Source organism: Cotesia glomerata, linkage group LG1 (genome assembly GCF_020080835.1).
Source record: "Cotesia glomerata isolate CgM1 linkage group LG1, MPM_Cglom_v2.3, whole genome shotgun sequence".
NCBI classification, from domain to species: domain Eukaryota; kingdom Metazoa; phylum Arthropoda; class Insecta; order Hymenoptera; family Braconidae; genus Cotesia; species Cotesia glomerata.
In genome coordinates this window covers 24722153-24746663 of record NC_058158.1, presented here as the reverse complement: position 1 = coordinate 24746663, position 24511 = coordinate 24722153, and the positions used below count along the sequence as shown (strand labels likewise).

General features: G+C 31.6%; 3 protein-coding genes across 6 annotated transcripts in view; 2 read left to right on the top strand and 1 right to left on the bottom strand.

Moving 5' to 3' along the window:
• Positions 1-9394, bottom strand: part of LOC123264467 (mannosyl-oligosaccharide alpha-1,2-mannosidase IA-like) — an 82883-nt gene extending 73489 nt beyond the window's left edge. For both annotated transcript variants that reach the window (XM_044727780.1, XM_044727788.1), the window contains exons 1-2: positions 8873-9394; positions 5273-5503 (exon numbers count right to left, since the gene is read on the bottom strand). In XM_044727780.1, the coding sequence (XP_044583715.1) occupies positions 5273-5503; positions 8873-9268 (627 nt within the window). In that variant the 5' untranslated portion in view covers positions 9269-9394. The remainder of the gene's footprint in view (positions 1-5272; positions 5504-8872) is intronic.
• Positions 9395-9847: 453 nt separating this feature from the next.
• On the top strand, positions 9848-12528 carry LOC123263943 (succinate-semialdehyde dehydrogenase, mitochondrial). 3 transcript variants are annotated; one of them, XM_044726992.1, is made up of 4 exons: positions 9848-10150; positions 10258-10282; positions 10384-10488; positions 10578-12528. In XM_044726992.1, the coding sequence occupies exon 4, from the start codon at positions 10584-10586 to the stop codon at positions 12096-12098; it is 1515 nt and encodes a 504-aa protein (XP_044582927.1). In that variant the 5' UTR covers positions 9848-10150; positions 10258-10282; positions 10384-10488; positions 10578-10583; the 3' UTR covers positions 12099-12528. The 3 variants fall into 3 exon arrangements, with proteins under 3 accessions (XP_044582927.1, XP_044582940.1, XP_044582934.1); XM_044727005.1 differs by lacking the exon at positions 10258-10282; XM_044726999.1 differs by having other exon boundaries at positions 10141-10282.
• A 597-nt stretch (positions 12529-13125) lies between these two features.
• Positions 13126-15395, top strand: LOC123266792 (TBC1 domain family member 12-like). Its single transcript, XM_044731209.1, has 2 exons — positions 13126-13686; positions 13763-15395. The coding sequence occupies exon 2, from the start codon at positions 13990-13992 to the stop codon at positions 15193-15195; it is 1206 nt and encodes a 401-aa protein (XP_044587144.1). The 5' UTR covers positions 13126-13686; positions 13763-13989; the 3' UTR covers positions 15196-15395.
• Positions 15396-24511: the final 9116 nt, after the last annotated feature.

The following is a 24511-nucleotide window of genomic DNA, read 5'->3' as shown; positions in this document are numbered from 1 at the left end:
ACAACGTTCAATATTTTACACACATGCCTGGGGATTATTCAAATATATGGCTAGCATTTTAGAGATCAAGCTTTGAATAAATTTTGATGAAAATGCAATCTACACTATCAACTACAATAAAATATTAGCTAACCATTCACCTGATGATATAAAAGTAAGTATACAGAAATCTCTAGCGCCGACGGTCGACCAACGATAGTTCGATAATTTAATTGTCTCTATTAAATAACGAAAAAATGTAATCAATATTTTTTTTCTATTTCTATTTTTACAATTTAATGTGTAGATTTTCATAAAAAGCAATTTAATTCAATTGAAATATACCGATATTTTAATTAAAATTATTTCATCTCATTCGTTCTTTTTTGTTATTTTTTTACATTCAATTTAGCGATTTTTTCATTTGTATTATAGGGAGTTTTGTTAAATCGTATACTTTCCGTTGATTCGTAAAGTTCGTCAAGCATTACAAAAGATCGATTGTGCTCAATAGCGCGCTAACATTTTGTACATTCGATCAAATTCAAAGTGAATAAAACAGACAAAGTCAAGAGAGATTCATTTAATTGTATTGTATTTTTTTTTTTCAATTCTTTTTTATGCTTTACCTACTCTTATTTTATCTATTTCGTTCCAACAAAACAAGCTTGTAATTCACATTGCTATTCATTCTAACTTAATATTGTCACAAATAACCTTCTTTTTTCTTTCAATTACAATTTCACTGATAATTATTACCACATATTTAACCTACCCTTATACTTATTTAACTAATTTTTAAAACAGGAAGAAATATAAAACGTTGTTTAAATGGAAAAAATCAATTAAATGGAAAATTTTTTAGCAGAATAAAAAGCGTTTTGCTGATTAGTTGTACGTTGGAAGACTCATCTATTGAGGATATTCTACACAAGTCATCTGAGCTTTCCTGGTGGCTGTTGGAAATGGAAACTATCATAGTAAAACAAAACGGAATAGGGCCCGAAAAAGTATTTACAAGAAGCTGTTGTAACATCAAACTATGATCATTTTAAAAAATACTATTTAGCATAGATTAAATATTAAAGAGAATGATCAAAAATAATTAGACTGACAATAAACTTGAAAATAAGTCTTGCTTTACGAAATTTCGACTACTCTATTTAGTCTTTATCAAGTTCTGAAAAATACGTATTAACAACAGATTATTCTTAAGTAAATTAAATTATATAAATTATGCTAAATATGTTTAAATATAAAGAGGAAGCATCTTATGGTCAAATAATGAGCAAAGTTCGGATGGGTATGATCTTATGATGGATGGCAATACCAAAAATAAATTTTTTACCTTTGGACAGCAGTCTAAAGCAGAAAATTGTAATTTTTTATTCAAAAAGTATAGAAATATTCAGAAAATTTCGAGAAATATATATCTTTTTAACTTAAAAAAGAAGAAATACCATAATTGTAGGCGCAGTAATATCTCTATAAAATCGATATTACACGGCTAAAAAGTTCTGAAAATAATAATGAATTAGACATATGATTTCATAAACTAATAAAAGGACAAATTTAGAAAAGAGAAAAGGACAGAAAGGATCGATAAGTCTTGATAAATTTAAATGAAGATCTTAAAAATTTACAACTCATCCTAGCATCTCGATTTAATGTACGGATAAACAATTAGTAACTTTCAAAATTTTAAATTCACCTAGGACCTAGAATTTAGAGTTGTTCTGGGCAATCTATTATTCATTCAGAAATTATTCTTACGTGTGAGTTTGTAATCAACAGAAAATTTATCTAAAATTAAACATATACGTCATGCAATAATTAATGATTTTAGTAATTACTTTTTTTTCTTAAGAAAGTAATCAGTTCTTGTCACTCAAATCATAAATCAAGTTATAGACCAAAGAATTTAACAATAATCTAGAGCCATTGTACGTAAAAATATATTTAGTTAAACTCAAACTGCCTGTGTTAAAAAGAACGAAAAATAATCAATATATACCATCATCACCTAACCGAGTACTGTTACGTGTATCTATATTTTCTATGCATCTAAACTTTGGAATCAGTCAGTCTCATTCAATGGATTTGTAAACACAATAGCGGTTTATCACATTGTATAATTACCAAAACTATTTGACCTGCATCTACCATGTACTAAGTGCTTAGCAATCATATTAAATTGAAGTACTTCGTGCTCTATTATTTCAATGATATATTTACTTTTAACTACTATTGATGCTCTTTTAACTTTAATTAAGCAAGTAAACAAATTAACTTTTAATTGGACTTCAACAACACTCTTCTTAATACTCTTTGTTGTTTTATTTGAACATAACGTCATGTTTACACTTTTTTTTTTCTCAAAATTACTTTGATCCGCTAATATCAAGTATAATTTTTAAATTTAATTAGTCGAATATTGCATAGCCAATCAAAACTGCGGTGGAAATTTTTATGTTTTCCAAAACTCTATAGTCCCGATAATTATAAGAGGAAAAAAATTTATCCTTATTTTAAAATGTAAATTTTTCGTTCAAAAAAAAATGAAAAATAGATAATTACATAAAACTAGCGGCAATTTAACGCGTAAATACTAAAAAAATTTCCATTCATTTTTTAAATGAAATTCGACATTCGGTAGTTTAATTTGTCACCCACGATGACGATGTGCAAACGAAAACGATTGGAACAAACGTATATACATTAACTCATTGACTGATGCACGTGCATACACTTGTTCGTGTACTGACACTATCGAAGGTGCTATTTCAGTTATACCTACACGTTCGCTTCGGTTTCTCGGAACAATAGTTTCGCGATGAAACAACAAGTATTCGCAATCAGTGACAACTAACGGCAAACTGTTAAAACACGTCAGTCAAATTAAAAACTTTTTTTTTTATTTAACTTAACAAGTTTATTCCGATGTAAATTGATATAAAAATTGGAAAAAACGTTGACATAACTTTGCATCCCTGCATTGTTTATTAAATACTTCAATTTTGAGCAACGCTGAGTTAATAAAAAATACACTAAAATAAAGTAATTGTATATTCATAAAATTAGTATTAGAAAACAAATTTAAAAGTTATCATTTACGCTAAAATTCATATTACTGTAATAATTTAACATACACAACAAAAGTGTGCTCGTATAATTCAACATTTTATTTTTATCAAGTCGTTTTGCATGCAAAGTGGTCCATACCGTGCTGCGAGATTGAACAGCTCGCGGGCAAATTTCAATCTAGCACCATTATTACTCCACATAACGTGCCAGCGATAGGATTAGAATAAAATAAGAATAACAAATAAAAGAATTAATCTGAGAATCACAATATAGGAAAACTATAATGCTTCGACCGAAACTATTAAAGAAAGTTTACATGTCAGAGTAAAAGAAAGTGAATTAAATTTATAGTATAATATATGTGTTTAGTGTGTCTCGTCATTGATAAATATGGGTCATATTCAATGCCAAATCATTCCCTCGCCAACTTTTGCATCTTTGATTTTGCTGACATTTTAGCTATCATTTTAATCTTTTTATGCCCCTTGAAAAATATATCAATAATTTTTCCAATTTTTATACCAGCCAATTATAAGATACAAATTTTTTTAAATTTAGCAGATTTTTTTTTCAAATAGCAATGACTATGAAAATTACATCGATTTGTGAAGTTTTTGTTCTTTGAATGTTAGTTTTTTGATTAATTTAAGAAAAAAATTTCTTTACTGGTTTAATTGATTTTTTTTTCAATTCAAAATTTAAATATGAATAGAATTTAAATTTGCGCGCGCAAGCGCGCGCATGACTATAGGGTTGGCATGTTCTTTCGTGCTTATGATATATTCGACCAATCACGTTACGAATAGTTTGATGCCACATACATTTCATCTCTTTTTTATTATGGGGTTTTTAAAGTAGTTTATAGAAATTTTAATAGCGCGCGCCTTAATTTTAACCAATGATGAATCGTGCCCCGTTTTTTTCGAGTTTCAACTATTGACTTACTTTAAATACTCATGTATTTTTATTTTATGGATATTAAACATTAAATAAACTTTATAAAGCTTGTATTTTTGGATATTCTTAACCCTTAATTAAATGTAAATAAAAAGTTTAAATCTATCGAATATCACAATGTTTTAACTTCCCGCTAAGAAAATCGAAGATTTTCAAAAATCGGGAAGTTATTGTTTTGACCCCGTTTTACGAAAATCGAGTTTTCATCGAATCTCGACGTTTCAAGGTCCTAGGAAGCTTCCCTGACTATTCCCGCGATGGTGTCTGTATGTATGTGTATATATATGTGTGTGTGTGTGGGGATGTATGTAAACCTCTCATAACTTTTGAACGGCTTGACCGATTTGATCGCAGTTGGTGCCATTCAAAAGGGCTTGACTGAACTTAAATTTTGAATATACTTTGGAACGATTCGGACCCGTAGATTTTGAGAAATCGCAAAAAAACTACAAAAAAAATTTTTTCAAATGGAGTTTGTTTGGAATAACTTTTAAACGGCTTTACCGATCAACTCCAAAAATCAGCTCTTAACATAAAAAAACCACGTCGATCGCCGCTGGTCCGGTCAAAATCAGTTGATTCGTTCGTGAGTTATCGTTGACGAAAGAAAACCGAAAATAGTGTTTTATCAAACTTTTGAGCTCGAAAAGCTCAAAAGCATATAAGCTATTTTTTTGAGCTCGGAGAGCTCAAAATAAAACACAAATTGTATTTATGAGCTCGAAGAGCTCAAAAACGACATAAGTGCAATTTCAAGCGTTTAGGTATAGAATTGGCGGGAAGTCGCAGGGATGGCCTTCAGGGTCAACCGTTTTCCTAATTTTTTTTTTTTAATTTTTCGTTGTTTAGGGAAAATTCATGAACCTGTAAAAGCTGGGACCGCTTCTTGAGTAATAAAATTGAAAAATGTTGTTTCAAAAAAGAAGATCAATAATAAAAAGATAAAAAGCATAAACCAGTAAAATGTATTAAAATAAGCCTCGACTTTTTTGAAATGAATAAAAACCATTAATGATTAATATAAAAATGACTGATGCGAATGCGTTTGAAATGAAATGACGTAGATACAAGCCATAAAAGAGGTCAAATAAATTTAAAAGCCATTGGCGTAAGTAATTTGATAATATATCACTGAAAATCTGTAAAATATTGCAGTAAATAACAATATTATGTCATGAGGAAGTAAATGGAAGCTGAAAGAATGTAAAAATAGGGAGCGATAACAAAATTCATTCAATTAGTGTCGGCTTACCTCTTTAACTTTGTCCCGACGTTGGCGTGCAATTGGATCCTTGTCTTCCCCACCTACAAGAGTCGGAAGCACGTCCGCTGGAGCCGGTGGCACTATCACTATGGCCTCTTCATGCTGATGATCTTCTTGTGGTAACGGGATAGCACTACTGGTCACACGCATACGCGAATCTTCCACTATTTCCGGTTTCTCCAATGTCTTTTGTTGTTCATTGTCTTCGTCGATTTTCGCCTAAATAATTGACAAAAATACAATTTTCAAACTTTATTGTAGAAATCTTGAGATTCATTTATTAATATCATTGTTTCTTTGTTAGTTATTTTGGGATTTTAATATAAAAAATCCGTAATAATATTTATAGCAATAAATATGATAGTTGTTCTCATGATTAGAAATTAAATTTAAGAAAAATTTGCAGTCATTTAACAAAATACATTATCATTTTTACTATTGATTACTATTTATCATGTGATATCACAGTAATATTGGGTGATTACATTTTTTATTGGATGTTTAATGTCTCAACTCCATGATCGTTATTCATAAGCAGTTATAAAATTTTCACATAGCTTATATAGTTACTGCCAATAATAAACTGTTATTAATAAATAATTAACGCTATTCTGATTGATCAAAATCAATATCAGCAGTTTTATACTTTCTGTAACCCACTGACAATTTAAATTCTACCAGTATGTATTCACCCATATGACAGTTCATAAGACTTATTACTACAAACGTTTATTGTATTGACTGCATTGGTAAAACGTGAAAATCCAATAGTTATAAATTATCTACAATACTACTCTAGTTCTAGTAATAACATCATTTGTCATGATTATATGTTTTGTTTAGCAGTGAATTATTTGCTCATCTTCAGACATATTTTTTTTAAATGTATATTTGTTAACTAAAACTTTTATTGTTAGAAAAACTTAACCATGAGAAAATAATTTTAGACTGTTCATGGTCATAAGCCTATTTTCTTTTCTTTAAGCTATTGAACATTCTTTTAAATAGTTTTCTCTGTAGAATTTATTGTAGCTCATTTAAAACTAAACCTTTCAAACTAAATTTAAAAGTTCTATCGTTAATTTAGGGATTTGGTACCGTTAGATTTCTTTTCTTATTATCTTTTTATTGCATACTACGACGAATATTTTTCCCAATCTTTGGTAAAATTTTTTCTGTTAAACATGTGCATAACATCTGCTTTGGACTTATTATCTTTAGCTTCAAGTTACTTCTTACAGCTACAATTTTCGACTACCAATAATTTTGCACAAACTTAATAACGTAACCGCACCTATCGACCCTTTCCTCATTTTCTCAAACCGTAACCTTTGACTGTATTATCTCAAACAAAAATCATGTCACATACCTACTCATAAGACATCTATATCGTCTATCTATAAACTATTTATTTATCGACAATTGATCAACTATTAATCAATCAACAATTAGTTTCAAACATTAAAAAAATTGTGTAATTTTACAATATTAGTTAGTATTTGTGAATAAATCATTATGAATAAAAATTACTCCTGAGTCTTCAAATTCAACAATTCAATAGAAATATTTTCACTCCAGTAAATCTAAATATTGGTTAGGATTTAAATTATGTCTTGTATTATCTAGTCATATTAACAATTTAGTAATACGAATTTTACAACAATCTTAAGCTTCTTTACTTGAAATCAATTTTGATAAGAGGTAAAAGACCCAGTTATTGACACTGGCCTAGTTGTTTGACACTTACAATTTTATTCTAATTAAAAATGTAAAAATGTTCTCAAAAAACCAATTATCTTAAAATTTATAATTCAAAAATTATATTCATTAATTTATTAGAGTCAATTTGTTTTTTTTAGAATAAAATTGCAAGTGTCAATAACTAGGCCAGTGTCAACAACTGGGTCTTTTACCTTAGATTTAGTTTTGTATTTTTAAGAGATTACTAGATTTTTACTTATTAAATTCTAAAACATTTTCGAATTTTTAGTCAAATTTTATTAGTCTATGTTTTTATAAAAAAAAATTTATCGAGATAAGTTAATCCAGAGTGAATCAAATACGTTCGCTCTTTTACTTTGAAAAATTACTAATAAAATTAAAAGAAAAATAAACTTAATGAACGACTTGTTATTGATTTAAATAACGAACGATGTAGAAATCTAAACACATACTCGTATTGTACGACTCATGATGCGAAGCATCAGAGAGTGCTTTACGATCGAAAAATTTGTCTTGCATCGATTTCGCAACTATTTGAATTTTTCCGTCGAAAAATAATTGAAACAATTTTCCGAGAAACTAAAAATGAGACCCAATCAAAACTCGATTGTCAAAAATTTGGCCGAAACTAACAAAATTTTTTCCTGCTTCACAATTCATTTAAACAATATTTAGTACGGATACTGCTTCGTAAAAAATTAGATTTCCATCTATACATTAAACAATTAAAAAATATTTAAGTTGACAATTTTATCGGGTGAAATACATGATAACTTTGTTCAAAAATATTATTTTATAGCTTCTCCCTTCTTTCGAAGTATTATAGATATCTATGAAACTCATGTATTTCTTTTCCAAACGCAAAATTATTTGCCGTATAATAATTCAAGGTGAGCTAGTTTATTTTTTTTCGAACGTAATAAATTAAAAATTATAGTATGATAATAAATTATATCAAAGCAACAGTTTATAAAAAAAAAAAATTTAACACTAATGACCTAACAATTTCAATTCTTACATAATTTAACTGCTCTTAAAAAAAAAATTACATGTCAAAATATTTCAATAAAAAAAGTTTCTCCATAATAACTATATTGAAATTCTATTAAAATTAATCAACCATCACATAACATCCGAGTCAAGGCTTTATTGAACTTATTCATAGTTCACCACGTTCATAAATTTATAAAATAAAAGTATCAGTGATGATTCAACATTTATTTTTAAAGGAAGTGAATATTTTCCCATCATAAATTGAATTCTTATAAATAATGTAAAAAAATTTATTAATTACATTTAACGAGGTTCTAGTATCTGTAATCAATCAAAAATCTAATTGCCCAATATCGGAAAGTATACTTATTGATTTAAAACTATCCATAAATTTCAATATTACAAGGAAAAAAAGATTTAGAAAAAATTACAATGGTAACATCGTAATCTAAGACCAGACTTTCAATACGGTCACATTGATAATTTAAAATTTTTATTAAGTTGATGTCACATCGAAAAAATTCAGATATTTACTACTTTGATAAGCATTTTTACAATGTGATAATTGTAATTTTCCCAACAATATTTTTCCTGTGTTTGTGCGATAATCAAAAGTATTAGATAACGATGTTGTTTGAAAAATATTAAAAATGATAAAAAAAATACCAAATATTACATAACATTGAAACTATTGATACTCCAGTAGAAATAATGGGATGCTCAAAATAGTTAAATTATATTGTTGATCAATAATCAGCTAACGAAAAATGAATAAATAAATAAAACAATCGCAAAAAAATTGAACGTGATGGGCACGTGGAACTAAGTTGACGCGCAACGTACGATCGAAAAGTCTTAATGACAAGTTTTAACCTGTAGCTTTAGTTTGTCCTCAATGAGATGAATATCTTGGACAACATCACCAGGACGTTCAAGGCCGACATTAAATGCATGAAAATAACCACCAGGTCCATGAGGATCTAGCGGGCCCATAACTCCATGTGGTGGTGCCGGTAATAATAAATCAGGACCGACTTTTTGGATTTTTTGATAGACATTGTAAACACTATTGTATGCTACTGATCCTTTGGCACTACGAAAATCCGGCAAAAAGAAAAATGTTCCGAAACATACTATTCCAAATGTCAAAAATACAAGTAGAATAAGATACTTTTCACGTAAACGAATTGAACGTCGCGAAAACAATGGTACTGGTACACCGTTTATAAAACGTTGATACGACGGTAAAATATAGATTTTGTTAGTCATTTTCTATTCTATTTATTGATAAATATAAATACGTTTATTAATTATTATAGACGAGATTTAACTAAATATACACAATTTACTATTACGTTTTGTTGCTGTTCGCGAACTGTCACACGCCATTACGGTGGGGGAAGCGACTTTAACGCCATCTTGTAGATAAGTTTTAAGTACTGTCAATTTGGCGCTGCGATTTGTACGTGCCCGTTAACAAAGGTTGGAAGAGTAGGAAGAGTGCTTACACTAGCGGTAAGCTTAAAACTTTCCTTATCGATATCTCTTATGGTAACGGAAAATACGCTAATTAACGCATGCGTCAAAAAAAAATTTATAGCCATATATTTTAATATTGGATAAAATTGTATCCCTGATTGAAAAAACGATCCTACCCTGATAGCCAGCGCTTTCTCAGTAAGTGTTGACTTCCAGCAGTTACGGTAAATTTATACATCAAGTTGGCGGTAATTCTTCACTCAACAACAGTTGTAAGCAAATTGACGGAAATCTACGGCTGCAACTTGAATACAAGTTAACTTAACAATCAAACTTGTAGTTAAATTTCCTTTCAACTTTACTACAATTTGACGAAAATACTTGTACAGCAAGTTTTGACGTCTATTTGCAGAGTAAGTTATAGGTAACTAATAGGTAATCGCTCGCTTTGCCAACTCTTTCCGTCAAGTTTGCTTCAAATTGCGGACGTAGATTGACAGTAAGTTATAGGTAAGGTGGCTATCAGGGTAAGACATTCAAATAATTCCTGCCGGCTGTTTTTTCAAAAAATAACGCCTCTAGTGAACACTTTTAACATCACGACTAACCGAGTTGAAGCCGAAACTTCAGGGTTAATGCGTACGATAACACCCGAAGACAAACGGAATTATAGTAAGTAATCTTTAAAATTAATTAAAAATCACCACAAATTACCAGTAACATCACTTCTGAATATTTTCAATGTCCATCAATGCTATCATGTTAACGTGTCGTGACAGATAAATCGGGACAATGCCTGATAACGTAAGTACATCATACAGAATTTATTCAATATCAATTCTTATATAATATAGTTATTACAATAAAAGACTAGATTGATTTTTTTTTTGTATGTTTTCGAATAGGGGACTTGATTAAATCAATGAAGATTAAACCATGAAGATCATTTAGTCGACTTGATTGAATCGACACTCAACTGAGCTCAACTGAAAGTGAATTCTGTTTTAAAAGTGAGTATTAAAAAAGAAAGTAAAACATTTTTTTTTCTTTTTTTAATTAAAGCAGTTTTACATAGTGTTTAAATTAAAAATATTTACAGTTAAAAATGTTGTCATCTAAGAATCTATTGACGAGCATTGCATCTCCAGGTCTACGACGTGAATTTTCGTTACTCAAAAACCAAGGATTCATCAATGGAAAATGGGTCGCTGCACAAGGAAACGCCAAATTCGAAGTTGTGAATCCAGCTACCAAAGCTGTAATTGATTCAGTCCCTGACATGAATATCCAGGATACTAAACTCGCCATTGATGCAGCCACCGAAGCATTCAAGACATTTCGCAACACTACGGCTAAATATCGCGCTAACCTGCTTCGAAACTGGTACAACTTAATGGTCCAGCATTCTGAAGAGTTAGCAAAAATTTTAACCCAAGAAAATGGAAAATCTCTGGCTGAGTCTCGAGCTGAAATCACATATGGAAATTCATTCGTTGAGTGGTTCTCCGAGGAAGCTCGTCGCATAAATGGTGAAATTCTTCCAGCTACAACAGACAATCGTAAATTAATGATTCTCAAACAACCAGCAGGGGTAGCAGCTCTTATAACACCATGGAACTTTCCACATGCGATGATAACTCGCAAAGCTGGTGCTGCAATAGCTGCTGGTTGTACGTGTATAATAAAACCTTCAGAGGATACTCCATTTACAGGACTAGCGCTTGCTCAGCTAGCTGATGACGCAGGATTTCCTGCAGGCGTCATTAATGTTATCACTACGAATACAAGTAACTCACCGGATGTTGGTAAAGCTATTTGTGATGACAAACGTGTTCGAGTTGTCTCGTTCACTGGTTCTACGCAGGTTGGTAAAATTTTGTATCGTCAGTGTGCTGATAATGTTAAAAAAGTCTGCTTAGAGTTAGGTGGTAATGCACCATTTATTGTTTTTGAATCAGCAAATATTGATTTGGCAGTATCAAGTGCAATGGTTTGTAAATTTCGTAATACAGGTCAAACTTGCATTTCTGCAAATCGATTTTACGTACAAAAAAATGTCTTCCAGGAATTTACTAGTAAGTTTTTAGAGCGAATGCAAAAAGACATAGTATTGGGTGACGGTATGAAACAGAATGTTACTCACGGGCCTCTTATAAAAAAAAGTCAGATTGATATGGTGGATCATTTAGTACAAGATGCGGTAAGCAAGGGTGCGAAATTACATTGTGGTGGTAAGCGATTGGCAGATCTTGGAGAACTTTTTTATGCTCCTACGCTGTTAACCGATGTTAATGAAAATATGGAAATTTTTGCAAAAGAAATCTTTGGTCCTGTTGCTGTGATTCACCAATTTGAAAGTGAAGATCAGGTACTCATGGATGCTAATAATATTAATGTTGGACTAGCAGGATATTTCTATTCGGAAAATTTATCACAGATCTTTAGAGTTGCAAGAAAAATGGAAGTTGGCATGATTGGAGTTAATGAAGGATTAATTTCATGTGCCGAAGCAGCGTTTGGTGGGGTTAAAGAATCAGGATTGGGAAGAGAGGGTTCTAAACATGGAGTCGATGATTTCTTGGATATTAAATATCTATGTCTGGGAAATATCCAATATTAAAAAAAGTTTTTTAATAATTTCTTATAATTTTATCATTCGTCAAATGAAAAATCATGATTTAAAAATTTATAAATATTAATCGTAAGATGTGCGGAAAATGTTATTCTTATCTTATAATCTAATGGTTTTGGTTTATAATTTTATGGAAACTTTGAGTTTATATAAATTAAAAAAATGATAATCTTGCGCAAACTGAAAAAAAAAAAAAAAACATTTCCACCACCAATAGCCGATGTCTAAAATATAAATATTTCAATTATAACTTCATTGTCTCTCACAAAAAAGTCAAAGAATACAAAAAAAAAAATGACAAGCAAATATTGTTGGATCACAAGCTATAAGATAAGCTTGATAGTAAGTCGATAAGTAGGCAGAATGATTATGCTGCACAGTAATAAAAATCGTTAATAAGTTCACAGTTCAATCCATATTTAAAATACTATTCACTTCGTGTAACAGCCCGAATTATTTGATTATATTTTTAAAAAATCTGTTACATTAGACAGTAAAAATATCTTGTGTATAATATCTAAAAGTTTCACAAAATGCTTACATTGTATTAAAACTATTATTTTTAAATACAAAAAAATACTATTTTATTCAAATTATTTTTTATTTTATCTATGCCATTTAAAGTATTTGTTAACTTTAAAAATGTAAGAAACATATACTCGCCAAGAGTGCGACATATATTAATTAATAGTGCAAAATAAATGTCTTCCAAAATAAAAAAAAAATTCTAATAACAAATAATATTGAGTTTATCGATTCTTGATTGTACCTTATTTTTATTTTTGATCTGATAATTATATTTTGTTATAGAATTTAATTATAATATAATTTTAGAATTATTAGACAAAGAATACTCAGTTAGAAAATTTATATTTCATTTTGCAAATGAACAAGTCAGCTTATTCGAAGAATCACAAAACATCGAAATTTAATAGAAACTTAACTTCTATAATCATTTATTGATTAAACTATAAAACTTTTCTGAAAAGACCCTTAGCCAAATTTCAATTCCATTTCTATTAATTGATAAAGCTGAATTTGTTCAGCTTTCCCACTCCATATTCTTAATTAATCCGCGGGTAATTTAAAGTAATATCATGTGACCCAGTTTTCTGTAGAAATAAGTACTCACATGAGGTCGCACCTTAACAAACGCTCACATGAAGTGAGTAACTAAGCTTTCTCTTTTCATGAAACTGCTGCTAGAACTGTGAATTGATTGTCAATGTGACTTAAACAATAGTTAATACACTTTGTTGTCCTGTTATCTATCAATTATCATTTTATTTATGAACTTATATTTTATTTGAGATGTTTTTTTGTTTCAATCATGAAACATTTAACTCAAGTATACATCAAATGGTGACAAGCTCATATAATAGCTATAAATTATAGTGTATTATGATCAATATATTTAAATTTAGAGGTTTCTAATTACCTAAAGTCCTAACATTAGAAATTTAATAATATTTACCTAATGCTAGGAAGTTTCATCGGTTGGTGAACTCAAACATCGTCAATCAACAAAATAGTCTCTAAAATAAATGTTGAACTTCTATTTTGGTATATCGTAGCGGTAATAAATTTGTAAAATAATTTTTAATTAATAATTAGCATAACTAGACTCAAAACTAAAATAATAATATTTTCAGATCCATCTAAGAATCTCAATTGTCAACTTCTGCAACCTTGTAAATCGATTTACAGTTTTTGATCAACAACTTGCAGTAAAAAATTAAAAAATCATATAATATACTGTTTCTACTAAATTAGAAATGGAAAATATACGAATTTTTTGAAAAATTAAATTTGGATTAAAGATTCTATAAAATTTAAATTTGAATGAAACAAACAAAGTGCGAATACTCAAATCGCAAAAATGCACGAAAAAAATGAAGAATCATCAACGATTAATTTTATTAAGAACATTTTTTCATCACGACGTATCAGCTTACCCATAACTGTTCCTACGAATACAATAGTTAATAATATAAACATCAACAATAACATTAATAATAGTAAAAATGTTATAAATGTCATCAGCAGCGTAGGATTAATTCTACAATCACGTCCACCAAATTTACCTGCCAAAAATTCTCGCGAAGAATTATTACACCGCAAACAATATGACGCTCTTTTGGATGCAATAAAGAAAAGAGAATTACGTGAAGAAAGAGATTATCAAAAGAGACGTGCTCAACAATTGGAGGATGAAAATAAACTGTCTTCGAATGTACAGTATTGGGATCAGAAAATAATTCCTAATTTCAATCAACTCAAATCAACTGCTGAGGTACGTGAATTGTGGTGGTTTGGAATTCCATCAGCTGTACGTGGACGGATTTGGCGTCTTGCCGTTGATAATAATTTGAATTTAACTGCTGAAACATACACAGATTGTCTAAAACAATTCAATACTGCTAATCATGCTGAATCTGCGTCAATAAAATTAGATATTACGCGTACCTTTCCGTCATTACAGATTTTCCAAAAAAACGGACCATTGTTTGAATCTCTTTGTAATTTATTAGGCGCTTATTGTATTTTTAAACCGGAAATTGGGTATGTACAGGGTATGAGTTTTATAGGAGCTATGTTAATACTTAATATGGATACACCTGATGCGTTCATTTGTCTAGCTAATTTATTCAATAATAATTTATATCATAACACAGCGTTTACGTTGAATCAAATAAAAATTAATAAATATTGGACTATTTTTAATGAATTATTATCAAGAAATTTATCTTGTTTGCATAAACATTTTCTTGAAATCAATTTGACTCCAGATTTCTTCTTACTTGATTGGTTATTCACAATTTATGCTAAAGCATTGCCGTTAGATGTAACAAGTAGAATTTGGGATGTTTTTGTTAGAGATGGGGATGAATTTTTATTCAAAACTGCTATTGGTATTCTTATGTTATACAAAAACGAATTATTCTCTATGGATTTTGTGCATGCTGCACAATTCTTAATTAAACTACCGGATACGATCAAAGTTGATGAAATGTTTAAGTGTATCAAATCAGTCAATATAGAAATTGCCGGTAAGACTTTTGATCAAATTATTTTATCATTATGAATAATTAGTTGTTTCATTTCATAATAATTTTTAATATATCATTATGAGTTTTACTTGTATACCGTTTTCTGGTTTTTACAAGGTTACTTTCCGCTCTATATTATCAACTCAGTTTTTCAGCTCTTTTTTATTATCAACATATTCTCCACTCTTTTTTTATACTCAACATGTTCTCCACTTTTTATTATAGGAGAAAAGTTGAAATTTTTCCTGTCAAACAAATGAAAAGTAATATTATTGTTAAAAAATTACTGCTTCTATTTATGAGGAAAATTCTGTTATTGTTGTATATATTAACGTTTTTTAATATCCAACTCACTAAATTTTTAATAAGTAAATGAAAGAGATATTTTAATAATCAAAATATTGTATCCTGTAAAAATGTAAGCATATATGTATATATAAGTGTCAAGGAGATTGAATCTATTAATACTCGATGTTACTTTTTTAATAATACAAAAATCCAGAAAAATGAATGAAATTATAGTTATATTGTATGTTGTATTTTTATGATATTTTTAAATCTGTGAAATAGATTTACGAATAAAATATTTTTTTATGTTAATATGATTTTAGTGTTACATTTACTCTCATTCTAATTATAATTTAACATTTCAGTAAAATTATAGTTATACAAACTCTTTACAATTGCAAAATTTTTGTCTTGGAATTTTAGAACTTTCTACTTAAATTTATTGTGAGTATACGTGACATAAACTCTGCTAAGTATAAATACTTACATAAGTACTATGACGACTAATAACCACAATATTAACAAATTATTTAAATTATTATCGTAGTACTAACTTAAAAATTATTTATAAAACTTCTATGCATGCTATTATTAATTGAAGCTTTCTATTGAAAACTTTTAATATCTTTTGTCTATGTGTTATTCTCCATAAATAATTCGCTTCCATTTGTTTTTTTGCTTTTTCTTAAAACACAGGCCATTTTGACTTTACTGAAATATTTAGAGGATTGGAAAAAAATGTTTACTACGACTAAACTCTCAAAGTGTCTACACGAATAAAAAAAAATAAATGCTGCAACAGGATGTAGTCCTGATGGAGCAATATGATAAAATCCTGTTCCAGCAACAGGATTTTCTTGGGGCAGCAACAAGATTTTTTCTGTGGGAGCTACAAGATAAAATTAAAAATTTTAAATAACGTTTACTTTTAGCTACTTTACTCTGTATACAATCGGAAATTAATTTGGAGTAAATTTTCATTTCTATTACTCTGAAGACCAGAGTAAATAAATATAAGTAATTTTTATTCAATTAAAATAAGTCTCATACTTAAATTTTTTTTCTTCGGGATTGAAAAGATATTTAAATGGTAATCGGAAAAAATAGACCCGAAAAAAATTTTTAAATGATGAAAAATTCATATTATTTCATTAAAATTATTATAAAATAAAAATTATAATAATAATAGAAATTTAATAAATATAAAATAATAATAAATAATAAGAATTTCTTATGACTTTAAAATTTTTTCCAAGTCATTTTTTCCGGGTCTATTTTTTCCGGGATTCATGTGATGATAATCAAAAAGTATGATACTGGATAAAACATTTTTTTTTTAATTTCTTTTTTTTTAGGATTCAATATTTCATAAAAACTTGAAAGTTTTCTTTTTTAAATTAAAAATTTTTTTTTTAAATTGAAATTTTTTTTAGTTCGAATTTTTTTTTTCAAAATTCGAATTATTCTACAAAATTGATTATTTTTTTAATTTAAATATCTCTTCCATCCTGAAGAAAAAAAAATTTATGTATGAGACTTATTTTAATTGAATAAAAATTACTTATATTTATTCACTCTGATACTCTGAGTAATAGGAATAAAAATTTCCTCCAAATTCATTCCCAATGTATGCAGAGTAAAGTAGCTAAAAGTAAACGTTATTTAAAATTTTATCCTGTTGCTCCCACAGGACTGCATTTATTTATTGCACGCCTCATAGCGCGAAGCGCGTGAGGTTGTGCTTTATATACTCGACTCATCAAGGTCAAGCAATTTTGTGATCTTTAAATGCCTCTATCACAACGATATTAAATTTATACAATGATATAAGTAGATGTACACCCTGAATAAAAAAAAGTATTGAGACAAAGAAAAAAGTATTGAAAAGTATTACATTGATTAGAAAACTAATACTTTTCAATAAGGTACCCTGATAGCCAGAGTTTCAGACCAACCAAGTTGGTGTCAGATAGTTGCCACCAACTTAGCGACAACTTGCGGTCAACTTTCGAATTTGTAACTGTTGGCGTCAAGTTGGCGACAAGTTTCTGAGAAAAAAGAGCCCAATCTACTGCCGCAATATGTCGCCAAATTTCTTGAGAAACTTGTCGTCAACTTGGTGTGAAAAAGTTTCAGAAGCAACTTTTGTCGACAACTTGGTGAACAAGTTGACATCAACCGAGTTCATTTCCAAAAGTTGCCGCCAACTTGGTGACAAGTTGCGGCAGTAGATTGACAGAAAGTTGCGGCCAACTTGGCTATCAGGGCAAGTTTCTCAAGAAATTTGGCGACATATTGCGGCAGTAGATTGGGCTCTTTTTTCTCAGAAACTTGTCGCCAACAGTTACAAATTCGAAAGTTGACCGCAAGTTGTCGCTAAGTTGGTGGCAACTATCTGACACCAACTTGGTTGGTCTGAAACTCTGGCTATCAGGGTAAAAGTCCCAATAGATGATCATGTACCAGTATATGATCACTCCATGTATTTGTATACCTATATTTGTGAATATAGATATACAAATACATGGAGTGATCATATACTGGTACGTGATCATCTATTGGGGCTTTTACCTTACTTCTTTCTTTGTCTCAATACTTTTTTTTTATCAGGGCACCAAAAAAACACTTAAATTAAACCATCTTTTACTTTCTAAAATCATTTCATGTTGCTATTTTGAAAAAAATTTTACGTGGACGTCCGGATGTCACCCCATTTTGAATGTACCAACGATTGCTCCCGAACAAATTGATATTTCAAGATCGGACTTTTTTTATTAGTTTAAGGATTCGATTAACTAGGTCCGTATTTCATATCAGTAGCCTAGTTTACGTATTTTTTTGTTAAATTGAATTTTTATTAAAATTCACTACAATCGTACAAAGCCAAACGAACTTTTCTTATTTGTCACGTGAAAACTATGGCGCCACTTGATCAAGCTAGATTTTTTAGACTGCGTGCGCATATGACAAGAAAAAAGGGCGCTGATATTTAAAAAAAAAAAATAAAAAATATGTAAGAAATTACTTAATTATTTTTTTTTTAATCAATTACACAATTAATTTTTTTCTTAAAAAATGAATGAGCGTTATGAGGTGTGCACTTTTAGATTTTCCAAACTTTTTTATTCATATTTTCGTTCATTCATCCATTTATTTAATTTGATTTAACATTTGTTTTATATATTTTTATTAATTAATAATGATAATTTATTGGTAAGTTAATTTAATTTATTCATTGTATGAATTCTATTTGAAACTACCGCCTCAAATATTCGCCATTTTGGTATAAACGGAACACCAACGCCCTCTTATTTTGAGGGGTGTGATATCATATCACGGTTTAGCTGAATCGCGACTGGCGCCGCCTCGCGAGCACTGACGATACCCCTTTGATAGCGCTAAATTTAACATTAGATCTATTTATATTTATAAGAAAATTTTGGGAAAACCCCACAACCTAAGCCTAGAGTTTTAGCCATTAGTAAAAAAGGTTATTGTTAAAATGTATTTTTACTCTCTGAAAATTTATCACAATAGACTAGGAATAATAAGATAGTAAAGAGGATTAAGCCATAAATATATAAATTTACTACCTAATTGCTCTCGACCTAAGTAATTATAGAAATTAGAAAATATATTTTAATTTCTTAAGAAATATAAAATGTTGTATAAAAAAAATGCAAGAAAATAGTCTGAGCCGACTAGTGACCCTCATTTATGACGAGTCTAGCTCAACCACTCAGTCCGGTAAATTCCCAGAGATGATGAAACTTCGGACAACTCTGCTAGCGAGCCCAGGTAGTTCAACAACGGTCGGAAAAGACGAGTACCTGAGTAGGAGTACAGCTAGGACCCAGTAGGAAGAAGAGGGACCAATCAACGTTGCCAAAAAGCCAGTACAGCGGAATACTCGGATGGTAGGAAGAGTCGCCCCCGCCACTTCTAGTGCTAGGAGTCGGACTTAGACATATTTGAGAAATATCAGAATATTATTCGAGCTCAGACCTATCACCTCGTTTCTAATTTTGTGTAAAGTCTTTTGAATACATATTTCAATTTAGTTAACTTAATTCCGTTCAAAAATTTATTTAATTTATATTCACATAATATCATCTTCCTCATCCTATAAATTCCCGTTGATAAAGTTGAGTATTTCAATATTCCCGGGCGAATCAAAGACCACGTCGGTAACTTTAAATTTAAATCAAGATTTCCATCGTTGTCCACCAGGAGAAGAACATAACAAATTGGTGACAGTGCGGTGGGATTCGCCGACTTTAATTAGCGGGAAATTAAATCAAATTGTGAACCGAGTGAATCAGTGATAATTAAGTGCAATAATAATTGACAAAATAGCGACTAAAACAACATCCGCTAAAAACCGAACACTTCTAAAATTCAAACCTCCTCAAACGTAACCAGAACAAGCCACCACTCTCTTCGCGGGTTTTGTGCGTTTTCCCCGAAGCGTTGGGCGAATGCCGGAGCTGGGTGATTACTCTTATCGCACACGACAATCTGTAATCACGGGCGCAACCTAACATTGAGAAGGAACTATCCAACTTCAATCAAGGACTCATCTCCAGGAATACCAAGAAAACCATCAGCAAGGCGCAACCACATCCAGAAAAGGTCATCAGCACAAGCATAAAAAAATAAGTAGACCTACGATCATTATTATTTAAGTTTGAATTTGTATAATTTATTTGTAATTAATTGCTATCTGGGTCGATCTTATGCATCTTATAATTTAAAATAAGTGATTAGACTTTTAAATAACTAGAAATTGATAAATCCCTGAATAATTTCTCGAATATTACGCTTCAACACCATATTTTATTCTTATAATATTTTTTAATCATGCATCGCGTAAAGAATACTCGAAGTCACGCAGCTGCTGCCCGAAAAAAGAGCATCCCTATTAACGTTCCACCATCTAGAAGCACTCGTCGCCGCGCACCACCGAACACCTCGTCAGAACCAACTACTAGTAATTCGCGCGAAAATCTTTCCACCAACAACGAGCAACAGATTCTTACAATAACGACACCGTCATCTGTAGTCCCTAGTACATCCTCACCAGTATCATCGGATATATCATCGTCTATTGTCCCCAGCACGTTACCAAACGCTCTTGTACCATTCACAATTCCATCTAACGCTCTTGTACAACACCACTACCCATCCGTAAATAGTTATACTAATCAACAATTTCCTACGCGATCTTATTTTTACTTAAAAACTGCTATTACTCAAATACCAGATTTCTGTGATGATAGCGACGAACGGTGTACTCTTTCTAATTTTATTACTGCGTGTAAAGAGACCTATGATGTAGTTAGCCCCGTCGATCAACCTCTCTTGCTATTAATAATAAAAAGTAAAATTAAAGGTCGTGCTAAATCTTTAATTTCTAATCTCGGAACACCGGGTAGTCTTGAAACTCTATTTAGTTGGCTGAAACAAGCATTCGGACGGTCATTCGACGATGAACGTGCTCAAGAAGAATTACGAAAACTTAGACAAAAGGACGGTGAATCTGTTGTCGCCTACGGAGCCAGAGCAGGTGAAATCCTTAGCCGTGCTCTGGAAGCCGCTAAAGAAAAATACCAACCAGCTGAACTCGTCAGAGTTAATGTTTTACTTAATCAAACCGCTGTTAACGGTTTCATAACAGGGCTTAGCACACCCCTTTTTAACGTATTCGTCTCAAAACAAAATCCAGCTCCAGTACTTCCAGTAAAAGCAATTCTTTAAACGAGAAAGATACCCAACGGAGGAACGCGACGCGGGGCACGGATATAGTAGCGCGTTCAAGACCTTCAGGATCAATTACAACTTCGAAATAAATAATTTATCTAATCTACCAGTTATATCTTTTAACGATAAAATATTTAAGAATAATTCTGCAGACCTTTTAATCGACACTGGAGCTCAATTAAATTTAATTAAACAAAATGCCGTTTCCCCAGATATTCTCTTAGATAAAAATAAAATCTTTTATTTAACTGGTATTGGTTCTGGCATGATTCGCACTTGTGGTGAAATCACGACACGTATCCGCAATGTAGAGATAAAATTTCATGTAGTCAATGATTCTTTTCCCATTAGTCAATCGAGCATACTCGGCATATCATTTCTGCGAAAACAAGACGCGGTATTAACCTTTAAAGATAACTTACCTGGGCATTTAATTCTTGGCGAAAATATAATTAATTTTATTGAACCCCAATCGTATGACCTTCCACCTAGAACCAAGAAACTTTTAACAATCCCCGTACAGGATAATGGCCTAGATAGCGGCTACATCAAGCGTATAAATACCGGTCCGGGTGTTTATTTAGGAGAAGCTATAACTGATGTTCGTGACGGCTTTGCAAAAATTTTTGCGATTAACTCTACCACCGAGCATATCAATATAACTATTCCTCCCGTTGAAATAGAAGAATTTGAAGTTGCACCACCTTTGCCACGATCATCCCGCTCAGCAACGTCTGATAAACAATCCGATCAAATCAATGCCGAAAGATTAAACCGAATATGTGAACTCGTAGATTTAAAAGGGCTTAACGAGATAGAAAGGGCTAGTATAATACAGATTATCTACGACAACCCCTTCCAGTTTCACCTCCCTAACGACAAGCTCGGATCTACAACGGTTCTCAAACATAAAATTACCATCACTGATGAAGTTCCCATTAACACCAAACAATATAGATTTCCCCAAGTACACAAACAAGAACTCCGAGAACAGGTCGATAAACTATTGAAAGATGATATAATTAAACATTCAGATTCTTCCTATAACTCTCCTGTATGGTTAGTCCCTAAACGCCCTGGACCCTCTGGTGCCCCTCGCTGGAGAATGGTCATTGACTATCGCGGGCTAAACGAGAAAACAATCAGCGATGCCTATCCCTTACCTAATATTACTGACATTCTCGACCAACTTGGAGGAGCCAAATATTTTACCATTCTTGATCTCGCTTCCGGATTCCATCAAATTGAAATGGACCCTCTTCACAGACATAAACCGCCTTCTCAACACCTTACGGTCACTACGAATTCAATCGCATGCCGTTCGGATTAAAAAATGCCCCAGCCACCTTTCAAAGGCTCATGGATCATATTCTCTCTGGTCTTCAAGGAATTGAATTATTTGTTTACATGGATGACATTGTCATTTATGCTAGTTCTATCAAAGAACACTCTCAAAAATTGAAAACCTTGTTGAGTAGATTACAATGTGCCGGATTAGCTCTATCGCCTGAAAAGTGTCATTTCCTTCGACGCGAAATCGGGTATTTGGGCCATATCATCTCCAATGATGGAGTTAAACCTGACCCACAAAAGATAAAAGCTGTCAAAGAGTTCCCAGTTCCTCAGACTAGAAAGAAGATCAAATCCTTCCTCGGTCTTATCGGTTATTATCGACGTTTCATCAAAGATTTTGCGAAAATTGCCAAACCACTCACCCATCTGTTGAAGCTTGATACCCCTTTTGTATGGACCGAAACTCAACAAAAGGCATTTGAAACCCTCCGAGATATAATTTGCTCTGAACCTCTATTGCAGTATCCTGATTTTTCGCAACCTTTTATTGTCACCACTGACGCTTCTGAATATGCTCTTGGCGCCGTATTAAGTCAAGGACCTATCGGCTCAGATCTCCCAATCTCTTTTGCATCAAGGACATTATCCCCATCAGAAATAAATTACTCTACTACTGAAAAGGAATTATTAGCTGCACTTTTTGCAGTAAAGCAATTTAGACCATACCTCTTTGGACGTAAATTTACCCTGGTTACTGATCACAGGCCCTTAACATGGTTGAAGAATACAAAAAATCCTAATTCTAAGTTAGTTAACAGATACTCCTCGAGAGGCCTTCGATAAAGTCCAAATGGACATTGTCGGACCTTTACCTGCTACAAAGAATGGAAACAAATACCTGCTCACCATTCAAGATAATCTCACTAAATACTCCGACGCTATACCCGTATCATCCATCGTCCGTATCGTCCAAAGAGGTATGGTCTAAATTGCTTTACTGCAAAAAGTGCAGCTAATAATTCCTTTTCAGTAGTAGAGTAATTTATTTCTGATGGGGATAATGTCCTTGATGCAAAAGAGATTGGGAGATCTGAGCCGATAGGTCCTTGACTTAATACGGCGCCAAGAGCATATTCAGAAGCGTCAGTGGTGACAATAAAAGGTTGCGAAAAATCAGGATACTGCAATAGAGGTTCAGAGCAAATTATATCTCGGAGGGTTTCAAATGCCTTTTGTTGAGTTTCGGTCCATACAAAAGGGGTATCAAGCTTCAACAGATGGGTGAGTGGTTTGGCAATTTTCGCAAAATCTTTGATGAAACGTCGATAATAACCGATAAGACCGAGGAAGGATTTGATCTTCTTTCTAGTCTGAGGAACTGGGAACTCTTTGACAGCTTTTATCTTTTGTGGGTCAGGTTTAACTCCATCATTGGAGATGATATGGCCCAAATACCCGATTTCGCGTCGAAGGAAATGACACTTTTCAGGCGATAGAGCTAATCCGGCACATTGTAATCTACTCAACAAGGTTTTCAATTTTTGAGAGTGTTCTTTGATAGAACTAGCATAAATGACAATGTCATCCATGTAAACAAATAATTCAATTCCTTGAAGACCAGAGAGAATATGATCCATGAGCCTTTGAAAGGTGGCTGGGGCATTTTTTAATCCGAACGGCATGCGATTGAATTCGTAGTGACCGTAAGGTGTTGAGAAGGCGGTTTATGTCTGTGAAGAGGGTCCATTTCAATTTGATGGAATCCGGAAGCGAGATCAAGAATGGTAAAATATTTGGCTCCTCCAAGTTGGTCGAGAATGTCAGTAATATTAGGTAAGGGATAGGCATCGCTGATTGTTTTCTCGTTTAGCCCGCGATAGTCAATGACCATTCTCCAGCGAGGGGCACCAGAGGGTCCAGGGCGTTTAGGGACTAACCATACAGGAGAGTTATAGGAAGAATCTGAATGTTTAATTATATCATCTTTCAATAGTTTATCGACCTGTTCTC

Coding starts and splice junctions, on each gene's coding strand:
- LOC123266792 (XM_044731209.1), top strand. CDS start 13,990: ATGCACGAAAAAAATGAAGAATCATCAACGATTAATTTTATTAAGAAC.
- LOC123263943 (XM_044727005.1), top strand. CDS start 10,584: ATGTTGTCATCTAAGAATCTATTGACGAGCATTGCATCTCCAGGTCTA.